The sequence below is a fragment of the Cyprinus carpio genome, chromosome A6 (assembly GCF_018340385.1).
Source record: "Cyprinus carpio isolate SPL01 chromosome A6, ASM1834038v1, whole genome shotgun sequence".
NCBI classification, from domain to species: Eukaryota; Metazoa; Chordata; class Actinopteri; order Cypriniformes; family Cyprinidae; genus Cyprinus; species Cyprinus carpio.
The window spans coordinates 27,344,491-27,360,009 of NC_056577.1; the positions used below are offsets into that span (position 1 = coordinate 27,344,491).

The window sequence follows — 15,519 nt, forward strand, 5'->3', positions numbered from 1 at the left end:
CCTACACTTTCCTCTGTTTATCACACACACACAGTCTGTTCCTGTTTCAGTCAAGCTCATGTCTCAATAGAGTATTAATGGCCTGGGAAAGACTTCAATAGAATGAGACAATGTTCCTCTGTGATACACTGACTGAAACCATCTTTGATTATCTCTCCCTAGATTAGCCTTCTCTTGTATGCCGGAACTTTCTGATCGTTTCATAATCGCTTACATACAAGATGTGTCTGCTAATATAGCCAGTGCACATTAACTAAAGAGTGCTGAGCTCTTCTCAAAACACTGAGCTCTTCTCAAAACAGACCTTCAAAACAGCTGCAACACAAAAGCTGTGTTGCAGCTGTTTCAAACGTTGTGAGCAGCCTTACATGTATAATTTGCAGAAAAGGCAATACAAAAATACATTGTGAGTAGATGAAATTGTTGATAATGAATATAAATGTATATTAGAAAATTATATTGAGGAATGTAAATGATATTATGAAAATATAAAATAATTTTCTCTAAAATAAAAGTATATGATAATTGTTTTTTAAATTAATATATATTAAAATAATAGTTTTTTTTCATTCATATATATATATATATATATATATATATATATATATATATATATATATATATATATATATATTTATATTTATTTTTACATGTATTTAAAATATACCTATATTTATATAACATTTATAAATATATTAAATGAATTAATAAATATATTAAATGTATTAAAATAAAGTTTTTTTTTTTTTTTTTTTTGTGGAAATGCTCAATATTCCATACTACTGTTTTACTGCTAAACGACATATACTACATATTGACCAGGCTAAACCGCATACCAACATACGTTTTTGGATAGGATTATGAAGGCCGTAAAGGGACCCAGAGATTTTCATAATGCATTAACATCACATAAACCTTATGTCTAATGTCATATGAAAAGGTTAAACAAGATGGCGAGAAAACAGCATTTAACCATGCCAGAGAAAGCCCTTTAATTTTATTGTACTGTAGGTCTTCTAATTACTTTTTGCTCTTGACAGTAATATACAGTATTTTTTTGTGGGCACAAATTACTCATCAAATCATGTTAATTAACAGCTGTGCATCTGTATTGGATTTGCTGGTTCTGTTTATTTTCATGAGTGATTTACACATTATGAAAGAAGCTCTATTTTGCATTATGCAAGTGCTCACATTTCTGGAGGTGGCAGATAGTTTGTGTATAAGGCAATTAAAGGTGTACGCTGTAGGCGTTTTATTTAGAATACCACGCACAAATTGTTCCTTCTACCTGACAGATATCACTCAAATAGGTGTCCTGAGAAATCAGACCTGTCTTCAGCGGTGTTCACATTTGTATTTAGGTTCTCTTGGTTCGTTTGGCCCAGACCAAAAAAGAAAATGATACATTTGGTCCTGGTCCTCTAAGCATTCACACTGGCACTTTTGACAGAGAACCTACCAAACCTAAAGGCATATGTGCACAACCTGATTGGTCAGGTTGAATGACATATTTTGCGATGGAACTCACGGAACACCCCAAACAAAAGCTGTGTTAAATTAAAGCGGTGATGCGCAGACCGATTGGTGTATGACATCAAAGTACCCATTCACCGATTGGTCTGTTCAACGGCACTTTAAGTCGAACAAACCTAATGCCGTCTGCTGGACTAAGTGTGCTCATTTCTGCGTAGACTTAGGATTTTATTTTCACCGCCTGCGAACTCACGAAGAGCTCATAAAAGGCTTCACGTTTGCCCTCTGCTCATTATTTTTTTTTTGGATACACCGCTCGTTCCGTGTCATCAAATCATGTCGCATAGTCATTACTTCCTGTTTTTGGTTTGTTTAGAAGTATTTGGTCTGTGTTGCATTCATATTTCATTCGAATCGCACCAGAGTTCATTTGGAAGTGGACTGAGACCCATCGGCAGCATTCACACTTACTCAAACGAACCACACTAACATAGCAATCACACCAGAGTTAGTTTTAATCGAACCAAACATGACAAGTGTGAACACACCCTTAGTGACAGCCCTAGGCTCTGTAAAAAGCAATAAATAGTTAGGATGGAGGCCTGCCATTCTTTAGCCGATCAAAAAAAACCTCTGCCTGCCAATTTAAGCTTTTGGGGTTGCTTGCATCAGCTGACATGTCTCTGAAGGGAGGGTTCTAGGGAGTGTGAATGAAGTTAGTCAGGCAAAACCATTTGAAGAACCTTTTTTGAAAAATTTAGAGAGTGCCATGTGTTCACTTGCAACGATTTAGCTTTCAGCAGTTTAATACATGCACTGGGAAGCGCAGTAGTGATGCTGTGAAAAAGATATGTGTAAAGTTAGACTACAGTGTTAAATGTTAGCTGGTGCATCATGCAAACTAAAAATCAAATGACTGGCACAGTATTCCATATGTTCACGTTTGGTTCCTTGCTACTCAGCAAGTTTCAATGAGAGGAAAAAAGCCAGAAGTACTGAAAACAGTATGACAGTTTGTGTTGTCCTTGGGCATTGCAGATGCTAAAAAAGAAACCATGAGCCCAGCCCAGTCGACAGAGATAGCGCAGTATATCGAGACAGTATAGTATTGACATATTGCCTCTAGGGACACATAGTATTAAATGAGCTGATTCAGTCTTTCTAGGTGTTGGTATAACAATGCTATACAGCACAGTATCAGTACACTGTACATGTGTATGTTGTGAAGACTTGGTAGTTTCAGTATTTCTTTTTTTTTTTTTTTTTTTTTTGTATTTCTACTGCAGTGATCACATATTTAAAGCAACCAATAAAAATGTAATAAGTATAGGTATACAAGCCATATAAAGAGACACAAGCCATCGCCCTTGAAACTGATGAAGTTTACGCACACACACACACGCACACACACAGGGCAAATATATAGGGCAGATAACGAGGGGCAGACAGGTGGGGAGGATAACTAATAATTAGACACCTGGAACAAATCAAACTACATTGGGTCAGGAACAGGAAGGACCAAATAAGGACAAACAGAAACATATGCATGACATATATATATATATGTTTATAATTTTTTAAGCATTATTTGAATAAAATATAAAGTATGTATTTAATATATACCATATAGTTTACAATTATTTAAAGTATTCACAAAAATAAATGAAGTGATACAGCCATTTTTTCATTTATCTATTCAATTTAAAAGTATTTGAATTTCAGAATAACTATGACCCAGTACATGCATCTTAGAAATCTAAATGAGTGCATCCTGTAGAGCAGAAGTCCCCAACCACCGGTTCGCGACCCCCTACTGTCTGTGGAAGAATTGCTACCGGGTCGCAAGAACGTTCTGGGAAAAATGTGTATAGATATGCCACTCTGTTATTTATTGTGTGGTAATGATTGTACTTATTATTCAGTATTTTTGTTGTATGCAATTGATATGGAGTAACAATTTGATGATTTTTATGTTAAATAAGTAAATGAAAGATCTTTTCTGCTCTGATCTGTCACATATTAGGGGTTAAATGGATCGCAGTTGATCCGTAATACGTACGGACGAGACCCTATACTGTTCGCCATGCATGTGATTTGCAGATTAATTTGCCAATTTACACGTTCAAGCAATTTTAAACCACAAGAATAAGAGACGAAAGAGAGCTCAATTCAATACTCACGTGGTGTTCTCGCGCACAATCAAAGCACGCAGAAGCATATAAAGACGTGTTTCAGACAGCGCGGAAATGCCGAGTTGCATATGTACACATAAAATTAGCTTATGTCAAAAACGCTGCACGGCATTGTCATTGTGCTTAAAAACAATTTTTTCTTGCATATCCGAAAAAAGAATCAGAACTGTAACTAAAAAAAAAAACAAAAAACAATTGTGTATATATATATATATCTGTGAGAAAAATTTCTAAATGTAACCGGTCCGTAGTGTAAAAAAGGTTGGAGACCCCTGCTGTAGAGTATAGGATGCAAGATGAAAATGTAGGATGAACTGCTGAAGAATTAATAGACATTGTATTGATCTAAGTGAACTTCCAGATAAAAGCACTTACAAGGTTAGTGACTATGTAGAAGGGGTCAGTACCTATATGTATAATCTATTAATCATTAGGAACTGGTAACAGGTGCATTAATATGATTCATTACAGTACCTAGTGATTAAGACTACAATGGGAAATTAATCATGAATAATGTACCAAAAAAATCCACTAAGGTTGCTATAGTTTCCCAAAAATCCCATTAGCTCCTCTTAAGGATAACGAGCAAACACTAGAGAGAAAGGAACATGTGACGGTGGTATTTTGTACACAATATGGTATTTCTGAGTCTGCTAAGCATGCTGGTCAAACTTGCAAGTTTCAATAAGGAAATCAATGTAAGCTTCATTATGTACTCACTGCACACTACATACTCTTACTTCAACACAGAGATACAAGCCATTGCCCTGGAAACTGATGGGGTTTGCCATGGCAACAGAAGCTCTGCTGCCAATTGTGCAGGTGAATGGGAATGCTGTGATTAGGGATGGATTAACACTTACTGTATGTAGAACCTTCGGGAGTTTATTTGGGAGTTTACAATTTATCAGAAAATGTATCAGGTGTGTCCCAAATCATGTACTAATGCACTAGTCTATGTAGTACAAACAGTGCGAGTTGTGCATTCACACTGAAAATTCCAAAAAAGAAAAAGTGCATTTAAAATACCCAGATGATTCACTTAAATAACCAAAAAAACAAGAAAAAAAAACAAGTGCGGAATGTTGGACACTTTAACTGTTGCAGCTGTAATTATGTAGTGAATGGGTAGGGGTTATCAGACTCAGATTATGAATGACAAAATAACCTTATATAATTCATACTCTACATAGTTGAGTACATACGTATATACAGTAGTGCATATTGTTTAGTGTGTCATTTGGGATGCAGCTATTGTTTTTTAAATTGCTATTTTGCTACTTTTGCATATGGATTAAAGCAGTCACAGTGCTGCTTTAAAGCTTTGATTATGTAAAGCCATGCCTAAAAAGGCCAACAAACACATTATGTTGCAAAGAATCAGAATTCACAATTCTGCAATAGGTCAAACTGCCAGGCTTAATGCCGATGCCTTTAGTTAAAGGAACATTTCATTTAAAAATCTAAATTCTGTCATCATTTACTAACTCTTGTGTCGTTCTAAACCTGTATGGTTTAGAACAACAGACTTCTGAAGACTTCATTCTTTTCCATGATTTAATGATGGATATGAACTAAAAAGTCTTCTGAAACAATATAGTATTACTGTACGAAACAGGCCATAATTCAAGTCAGTATTCACTGATAATCTTCCTTTTCAAAGGTGAATGAGCTGAACTTGAGTCTGAATCATGATTCTGATTCATTTTGATAACCAGAGCAACTGATTCTTTGAAAAATCCAACTTTTTTCCCCCACAAATCAGACATCACTATTTTGCTTATGAACTTTCATGAACATGACAAGTAAATTTTTGTCTGTTTTTAAAAAGTTATCACATGGCTTCCAAAGACTTGTGCATGAGTTATGGGAACCATTTCAGAATATTTTAAGTCCTTCTCCCTCAATATTTTACATTATTCCACAGATAAAAATAACCTCAGATTTTGAATGACATGAGAGTGAGTATATGATGACAAAAATTTCATTTTTGTATGAACTCTTTCTTTAACTGTAGCACAAACCTGTTCTTTAATGTCAAAGCCAGACACGTGCTCTGCTCCAGAAAAGTCACTTCTGTTCATGCCGAAACACTGACATGAGACTCTTGTATTTCTGACTTGCGGCATGTTTTTGGTAGTTGTGCGCATGAGTGAAAAGAGCTAGACTCAGCTCAGCTTGAAAACTACCTTCTGATTCATAACTATTTTGCACAGATAAGCTATTGGTGGATGATGGTAAATTTCTCTAGAGCTCAGCAGTCACATCTCATTTCAAGAACTTACATTGATGGGTCTGAAAAAATAATTACACTTCTCTATTCATTAGATTCCAAGACTGCCTAGCCTCCTAAATGCTACAAATCACCTCCTAATGAGGTTTAATTAAAGAATGATTAATTATATATGCAGAAATATGGGCTGTTATTAATAAGATGGGGCCCAAGCTTCAAAGAATGTCATCTACTTAAAAAAAACAACACCACATTTTTACTCTCAATGCTCGGCAATGCATAAATCTAATTTGCACCAGTTTAAAGTGTTATTCTTTATGAGATCACGTCACATTATATCTTCCCAAAGAAGTGTCCAGTTCAACAACAAAGGACACTTTACTGACCCACTTTCATAAATAAGGTGAATGAGATGCGACAGAAAGGCGATTAGGCCTGACTGCACAATAACAAGCCACATGGCTTCTAGCATTTAGATACAAAGCTCACCAAGCATTAGATGATTCATATCAGACTGTTGTGATTCATGAGTATGTGAATCTCAAGAAAAAGTTCACATCTTAACTTCTGTGTCACAGGTAATTAGGTTATCAAAACTGCAGCAAACCACAAGTTAAGACCTGTGTACCATGATGGGCTTCGTGAAGGGCTGCACATAAACTGCAGGACACCTTCTAATAATATGAGTGTTCAAGTTACATGTCAAAATAATTGATAAATTAATTATTTTAATTCATTAAAATAAATGATTTCATATTACATACATGATTTTTTTATACAGTAAGTAACTCTTACTCAGTGCTTACTGAAGTACAACATGGACTGACCAAAGCTAACCAAAACTTTCACCACTTTCTCCAATATTTGTCCAACACACACACAAAAAAATACATGTCCAAATACTGTAAAACCTAAACATTTGTGTACAATCTTGTCATTATATTAAACAATTATGTGCACTTAATTACATAAAGGGGTAACCCACCTCTTCCCTAATGTTGTTCCTATATGGATTCAAAATATCTTATTTTATGTTCCACAGAAGCAAGAAATGTATACAGGTTTTCAAAGACAATGGTGAGCAGGTTACTCTTTCTGGAGCTTTTGACATTATATCCAGTTGGTGGGGACAAATGACTGTTTTTATTAGTGAACCATTGACTCATTGATTCAACCGATTCTTTCAAAAACTGTGATTCATTCAGTAATGAAATAGTAGTGATGTTCATTGATCAGTTTTGAAACGGTTGTGCTTTGGCTTTATTTGGAACTATTTTCAGGTTACTGGTAATATGTACATTACACACTTAACTTCTTTTTTATAGAACTGTTGTATAGAAGCAGTGTAGCTTGTTGTTTAAAAAGTGTTCTAATATCATATTTAATTTATTAAAGATCATTTTGAGCAGAGCTAATATTTTTTCAACCCAAAAATAGTATTTCAGTACATACATGATGCTTTATTTGTGGTTAAATCTGAATTTGAAACTGTATGTAATATTTACAGTGCGTTGTACCTCTTACCATTTATCACTTTCAGCAGTGTACAAATCATGTAACATTGTCTGCTATAGTTCTAATTTTGATACCATGACCTATTATTAAATAAACCTCTTACGCATTAACAGTGAAGTTTAATAAATCACACAAATTACTCATTTGCCATTGTTTAACTACTGGATTAATGGACAGGGTGGAGCTTTAGAAATATTATCAGGAATGTCTTTTTTTTTTCTTTTCACTTTTATCATCTGAGGCTAAACTGCACAGAAATTGATTCCAGCCCTGGTCACAAAAGCAGAGTCTTTCCATAGATTTCTATTTTTGGGTTAGCCATCCTGACATTAGACACCTTTATAGGCACTAGTCAGATATCCTCATAAATGTTGCATTGATAGAATGGATGGCTTATTATCTGTATCTCTCATAAGAATTAATGTCTGTTGAACATAATAGTAATTAAATTTGCAGTAGTATTAACTAAAACAGGGAAAAGGTTGTCTTTCTCACAATAAACAGGGTCATCTTCAGCAGTTTTTGACGTGCCATATGGTGTTTTTATTTTTTTAATAAATCAAAGTCATGGTTATAAAGTCATGGCTAGATCTGCGTAAATATTCCATATCAACTCTCAAGTATCACTGAAGGCTTTGCAAACCAGAAAGTAACTGCCATTATCTCAATGCTGCAAGGGCTTCTGGAAGGACATTGGCTGTAAATAACCACATCCAGTAAGTGATTACTTCCCTTTATACGAAATGGAGATAGTAAATAATACTGGTGTTTTGTGACATCTTTGAGAATCAGGAAATATCCACATCCTCAGGCACAGGGCTGGGTCACAACTGTGGGTCTTCCATATACGTGATGGAATAAATCATAAATTAGATTTTTTGAAAAGAACATTTGATAAGTACTCCGTCTTGACCTGTTTGTGCTTATAGCATGAACTCACAGCACCACCTTTAACTGGGATTAGTCTTGGATGATTTGTCATTCCTTACATCTGGAAAATGGAAAATATTCTAATACCAGCAGTCTGTCTGTCTGTGTCCTTACAATATACTTTAATATTCATATGCTGTTAACTTTTACATTTTCGGTTAAAATCCTTATGAATTTAAAAGGGAAATTAGATTATTTCACCATATCATTTCAAATTTTCATGTTAGAATTATATATATATGTGTGTGTGTGTGTGTGTGTGTGTGTGTGTGTGTGTGTGTGTGTGTGTGTAAAGAATAAATCTTTGGAAAAATTAAAAAAACAATTTAGGAGATTTACTGTTTATGAACATTTACTTAAATCTTAAAATTAAAAAAATAATTTAAGATAAGGAAAACATCTGTGAAAAAGCAATACATAAAATATCATCATATTACCCTATTTTTTTTTACAGACTTTGAATATTAGAGAACATTTTTTGACATAGTGGCATCTACGCATATATTGAAGACCTGTGTTAAAAATGCATAGATTATAGATGCATGATCTAGATTTACAGTGTAGTTTGTCAATACCAGTTATAAATGGCACTGAATCAAAGTAGAGCCTAATACGTGAAAAACGGCATGTACAGTTTAATTAAAAACATTTACTACCTCAGCATTCATGCCTTGACTGAAGCTTCAATACAAGGTCCTTAACTTAAAGCAAATGTCACCTTTTATCTTGTAAACACTATTAATTAGTACACTGCTAGTATCCACTAAATAGCATGGTAATGCAGGACTAGTGAATGCCAAAAAGGTGAAGTCTAGCTATGAAATATGACCAGGCGGTAATTTGCAGTGATATGACAGCGGTCTGACATAATCTTATTGTGTGGTAGGGCCATGCAGCGAAATCTGATTTGAGACAGATGTAGATAGAGCCTGTTCAAGTGAGAATAGGGGGAGAAAAGGAGGGGCTTAAAACAGAATGGGACACAAAGTCTCATGGAGGATAATTAATGTGACATTTCCCTGACATTTAGCCAGAGGTGCAGTGAAGGAGCCTGAAGACAGAGGGAGGGAGAGACGGAAGAGGAAAAAGCCAAAAAGAAGCCTGACTCTTTGTTCAGTTCTTATTTGAATACAGTGGTGTAATGTAATGAAGTAATGATTCTTCATTAAAGTACTTGTGGATTTTCTTTTTGGGAGAATCTGTACTTTACTGGAGCTTTTATATTTTTGTCAACTTTAACTTTTACTCCACTACATTTCCTACTTAAAATGTATATTTTTACTCCGATATTTTTCCCTGAAGCAAATTCGTTGCTTACTACAAAATTAAGTCAGAAAAACACAGACTGCAAGAAAACGGGTTTGACGAATCAGTGGTCTGGTGCTTGCAAGTTACTGTAAGACTTTTTTTTTTAAATAATGCTTTATTGTTAACAAATTGCAAGTATAATACCACGTCCCAAAGTATAACATGAAAACATTTTAAATGCATCATAAACAAGTTAAGACTCCTAAAAACAGTATATTGTCTGCTATAATATGGTAAGTCGGTAAATGGTAAATATGGTAAGACATTGCTTATATCACAAAAACACAGAGAATGTATGCACACACCACGTGATTTTAGTCAACTGAAACACATTTAGCATCATCAGAAATTTAAAGCATTCTAAATTATAGGCAGCAAAAATACCCCTGTATGTCTTGTATATTTATATAATTTAATATGGTTAATCTATAACACACAAAGAGTGCTGTTTTTTCTCCAGATATCAGCATAACAAATGTAATATTGATTTTATACAAGTCTAATAAAGTAAGCATTAAGTGACTTACATTTTAGACACAATGTTGCATGTTTCTGCTCAATTTTGCCAATGAAAATAGTTCCAAACAAAGATGTCAGTACTGTTTTGCGTCTCTTAGCAACACACAGGACGGTGTTTCCTTAATGAATGAATCAGCTTTTTGAGCGAATCAGTTGGATGAGTGATTCAGCGACTCACTCATTACTAGTCAATACTACATTGGAGTGTGTTTGCCAAAAGCATCGTTAACCAACTATGGTTGCAAGTTCCGTTGTTACCAACATAGTAAGCGATTCTGTGTTTCCCGAAACCATAGTTCAAATGAACATTCACAAGCAGTGTCGCAAACTTACGTGGTAGGAACTACAGCTCTCGACCTGTGGTTAGAAGCATAGTTTCTTGTTAGTAAGAAATATAGACTTAAATAAATTATGCTTTTGGGCACAATTAGCAAGCTAACATGAAGTACAATATATATCTTCCGTTCTATTTAAATATATACATATTTTAATCGATAAATTTTAGCGCATCCTCAATATACACCGTTTTTGAAGAGTATGTAAGTGAACCCCGGAGTATGACATAAGAGGAAACCCGCAATGAATCAAACATCAAATGAAGCAAAATGACAGGGAACAAAATATAGTAAATTAGTGACTTCAGCTTCTACCAAAGTAATTTTCTTGTAAGATATCTATACTTTTACTTAAGTGTGGCTTTCAGGTACTTCATCCTCCACTGTTTGAATACAAATATATATGTGCAAGTGTACCAAAACAATAGTCCACATCAGCCAGGGGGTTACGCTTTCAAAGTGATAGAGTCATCTCTCTGTTGCCTGGTAACAGAAAGGACAGTCACTGAACTGTCCCTCCCAATCCCATGTGACTATATATCAGCACAGGTACACAATTATGGAATTAGAGCAAGTAAAATAGACAGCCACTGGAGAGGGAAACCAGAAGTTTACAGATAGGCACTGCATCTCTAAGAATACCATTCAGCCAAGATGCTGTTCTTATTGATCTTAGACCAAAGATGTCAAGCAGAAACCATTTTAGAACCACATAAGTGTCAAACCTGCACCTATGATTGATGAACGTTTACATGGAAATATTAAGTTTTGAATTATGTGAGAAGCACGAGAGTGCCACTCTGTTGTGATTGATAACACGACTGCCGCAATTTGGTTAGAGTCCAGAGGCTTGAACTGCACTTTTTACATTGCCCTTTTAAGCTAATTGAGTGTTGATATATGCTTTGTGTTTTTTTTCTCCCTTGGCAGATGAAGATGTTTGATGCACAATGTTGAATGCTACTGAAATGCTACTGTTTATGACACGTCTTATTACACTGCACTGCATCATATTTGCTGTATGAAATCCAATATGTTTATTAATAAGTTTGGGGTGCTGATTTGAGAAATAATAATGGTTTTGTTTTAGCATGTCACACTTTGGATAACCATTTGTAAGGTTAAGAAGTCTTGTATTCTTGTATCCTGTCTTCCTCTGAGCCAGGTTACATTCATCCAATTCTCAGCCAATATTCACATATATGCATGATTCTGATGATATTTATGCCTAATCCTGAATTTAATGTTTTGCCCAGTGACTATGACCCAGATGTTTTCTGCTACATCTGTGGGTGTTTTACTAAATCCAAATAGTGACAGAAAATTGAAGATTTTGCGAAAAAGAGTTATTGATATTTTTAACTCTGCATCATCAAATTAGGTGATATTAGGACTTTTTTGCAAATTAGCTTCGTTTTTTAAGATGTGTAATTTATAATAGCTGAAATTAAGAACGGGTCTGCTTTTCTCTCTGAGCTAATGCATAATATTGTAGAAGTTGGCCTTCTGAAAATGTGTTTATATGTCTGAATCTTGGCCTATTAATCAGTCTGATAAGATGCTGTATATAGTGCTGTACCTTGGCTGCTACAGATGAGCCTGGTTTCTCTAGTAGATCCCACAGTTTCCTCCTCTTCTCTGAACAACAAGTATTATCGAATTCTTCGCCCTCCTGGTCCTTCAGAGTATCGGCTTCCCTTTTGAGCTCCTCGTTCATCTGCTCTTTCTTTTGATGGTACCGTGCCTGGCAACAGGACTCCAGGTAGATCTCATCCACCCCCCAGTAGTCCAGCTCCTGGCTGAAGGACAGGGCGCACATTTCCTCCATCATGTGCAACTTCCCAGTGCGATAGAAGTTCAGTATAGATGTGAACGCCCCGGGGTGCCGGTCAAAAAAGTACTCGTTGTCCTCTAGGTTGTAGTCGTCGCATATGTCCATGAGTGATTCGTGGGTTTTGCAGTCTCTTAACTTGCCCAGTCGTGTGCGCGGCAGTCGGTCCAGGGTTCTCCACAGGACCTCATGCGGCAGACCCCCTACGTTCAGTTTGACACGCCGGTAGCATGACATACTCCGGATTATATCCACAGGCTCTGGTGGCAGAGAGGCTGTCGAGCGAGAACCAACTTTACTCATTCCTGCGGAGGGTTTATCCATTTTTTTTGTTTGTTTTTGTGCAGACTACCTTATGAATTTGGCCATGGGACAGGCGGTGTTACCAGTGGTTCTCTGGGCTGTTTCATTTTATTTGAGCTGTTGAAGAGGAAAGGAGAAACAAGAAATGAGCTGCATGTTTTATGATATGAGTTAAGTGCTCCGTTAAGGTTTATCCCTGCAAAACAAATAAATTCTTAAACCAGCCACTTACTAGCAGAAGCATATTTTATTAAAAGTCTGGCTGATGAATAAGTGAAAGTCATGAAAATCATTCAAAAGCAATCAATATTTTAATACAGTTAAAAATACCTGAGTGATTTGCATGAGTTTCGATTTTGATAACGGTTCCTGATCGTGAATTTATATGCCAGTGCTGACATCGAATCTATATCGCGATCGGTATGTGGTTCCCGAACGAATGACTCTTATGAGCCGGTTCTTTTTAGTGAATCAAAAACATGTAGCACCACCAGTGTAATCTGATTCCCGAACAAATTACTTCCACAAGCCGGTTCTTTTCAGGGAATCATTAATAGCACGACTAATATAGTTCGAATCCTAAACGAATGACTTTATAGTCGGTTCTTTCAGTGATTCAGTAACGTAGCGCAACCAATGTAGTCTGAGCCGGTTCTTTTTAGGGAATCCAAAACACACCTTCCGAGCATTTATTGGGTTGCATTTATGCCGAAAATTCATAAACACACATTTTAAAATAACTGACATTTCAAATAAATTTGTTATATCTGTCCTGTTGGCATCGGAAATGATTTCATTAGGCCTATTTGGCAACATACTGTTAAAGGCACTAAATGCAATTATATTTTTAAATAATAGGCTACTAAATGAATCTGAAGTGCTAAATTAAACGTTAAGGAACCAGAATCGTTTAGATTAATCTCAACAATTCACTTCCTTACAAATCCCAAAGCCCGAGAAGTCGCTGTCCACTATCGTGGTGCTGAATCGCCTGCTGCGGTCCTGAAGGGCAATTTTTAAACGCCCGTTTGTCTCTATAAAGTCCCAAAAGATAACAAAAACATTTGAATCCAAATATATTGGAACGTACGCGATCCACCTGTAATCCTCTAAAAGGAACATGCTATCTTATCATAAACATTCAGTACATAAAGTAGCCGTTTGAGAACTCTCAATATCCCTGTTGTTGTGCAGAAGATTAAAAGACCCCATCAACTATTCAGTAAAAGACTAAAAGCTTATTGAATTTCCATACCTTGTAACTAAAGTGTTAAGTGCAACGTCGGCTGGACCCCGACCGTACAGCTGCAGCAACAACAACAACATGCAAAACAAGAGGAAAATATGATAGCATGATATGGTTAAGCCTATATTACACACTGCGAAACTAATTAAAATGGATTTTTATAAGCATCGCACATCTTTTTTTTGGGCAAAATGTTACTAATTGCATCAGGCGGTCATCACTGACATCAATGTATCAATGCAGCTGCGCTAATGATGTGATTTCATTGATCGTCTTGTACACTTAAAGTAAAAAGTGACGCTAATTACGCAAAGCGGGGAATATAACCGATGACATATTCAAAACATATAAACAAAGTGCTATATTAAAGACATTAAAATAATTTAAACATTGTAGGAGTGGCATCCACTAGTATTGATCCAGCATCATGCAAAGAAAAAAAATGCATCTTCAGACGTGTTAACGCCACAAAACAACATTACAACCTCAATGCAACTGTAATTATTCGTATGGCATGTGTAAGTGCAATTCAGTATTATTTAGCAAAAGCTTATAGCTTATCTGCACACCATATCACACTTTTACAATTAGGTTTTCGGCAGAAATTTCCAAAACGATCAATAATTACTAAGCATACGGTAAAAATATATCAAAATAGGCAGACTAATTAATCTATAAAAACCACCCACCTTAATCTGTGAAGATTCATTGCTGACAGCGGTGTGAAATTAAGCAATTAAATAGGGAAAAACGCAGAAGCGTCACCGTTAAAATAAAGCCAGTAGGCAGCAGCTCGTTGTTCTCCAGACTTACACATATCTCTCCGCTTTTTGTTTATGGAAACAAATCAACAAGTATTGGCGTGAATCCACACTGTTTTCGTTCACTGATGTCTAACGTCTCTTGCGTGAAGGCGACAGCTGCTTTCCTTGCAGATGGCTGGCTCTCCGTAGTCTCACCGCCCAATGGCAGAGAGACGGCGCATTTAACCCTTGCCACCCAGCACCAAGAGGCTCTTGGAGCAGTTCCTTTCTTTCGTTACGAGTAACCTGTGTAAAAATGGCGTCTGAAGAGTGGACAATACAGAAAACTAGCCCCTTATTCATATGCGTTTTGAAACACATCCGCGTTTTAGAGCAGTGCTCAAAGAAACCTCTGAGTCAGTTCAGCCATAGCTGCAGCTCCTTGAATATATGAGTTTCATTTAATATTTTACTATGGTGAAGCACAGCAGCTGTACTGAGATTCTTACTTTCTTTGGTCTCTAGTCATCACATTTCAGAAGCCCTTATATTGAATTTCAGCAAACAGAATAGATTATCTCTCCTAGTTATTTTAAGAGTAAATTTTAAACTTCATGATCTGTTGAGACCGACTTGTCTGTCTTTTAAATTATAGTGATGTAGTGTAGATATACTGTAGGTGCAATAGTGGTCAGGCATAATTTGTTACCATATGCATATGTCATAAAAATGAATTTGTTTTCTTTATATATATCAATATATGTGTCATGGTTTAACCTATGTGCCTTTGACCAAGTCAAAACACTGTAGACAGATCGAAGCTTTAACTTTGTTGTAAAACAAAGCAGGCATGCATGTTTCCAAAATGTGTTATTTACTATAGTAGCA

General features: G+C 35.8%; 1 protein-coding gene across 5 annotated transcripts in view; it reads right to left on the minus strand.

The window, feature by feature from the left end:
* LOC109056465 (potassium voltage-gated channel subfamily B member 1-like) overlaps nt 1-15,022 on the minus strand; it is a 31,483-nt gene extending 16,461 nt beyond the window's left edge. The window contains exons 1-4 of one of the 5 annotated variants that reach the window (XM_042758801.1): nt 14,578-15,022; nt 13,898-13,947; nt 12,692-12,759; nt 12,088-12,614 (exon numbers count right to left, since the gene is read on the minus strand). In XM_042758801.1, the coding sequence (XP_042614735.1) occupies nt 12,088-12,576 (489 nt within the window). In that variant the 5' untranslated portion in view covers nt 12,577-12,614; nt 12,692-12,759; nt 13,898-13,947; nt 14,578-15,022. Of the gene's footprint in view, nt 1-12,087; nt 12,760-13,583; nt 13,766-13,897; nt 13,948-14,577 lie in introns of those variants that run through there. The other 4 variants (XM_042758798.1, XM_042758802.1, XM_042758799.1 and 1 more) reach the window with 4 other exon arrangements.
* Between the last annotated feature and the right edge of the window lie 497 nt (nt 15,023-15,519).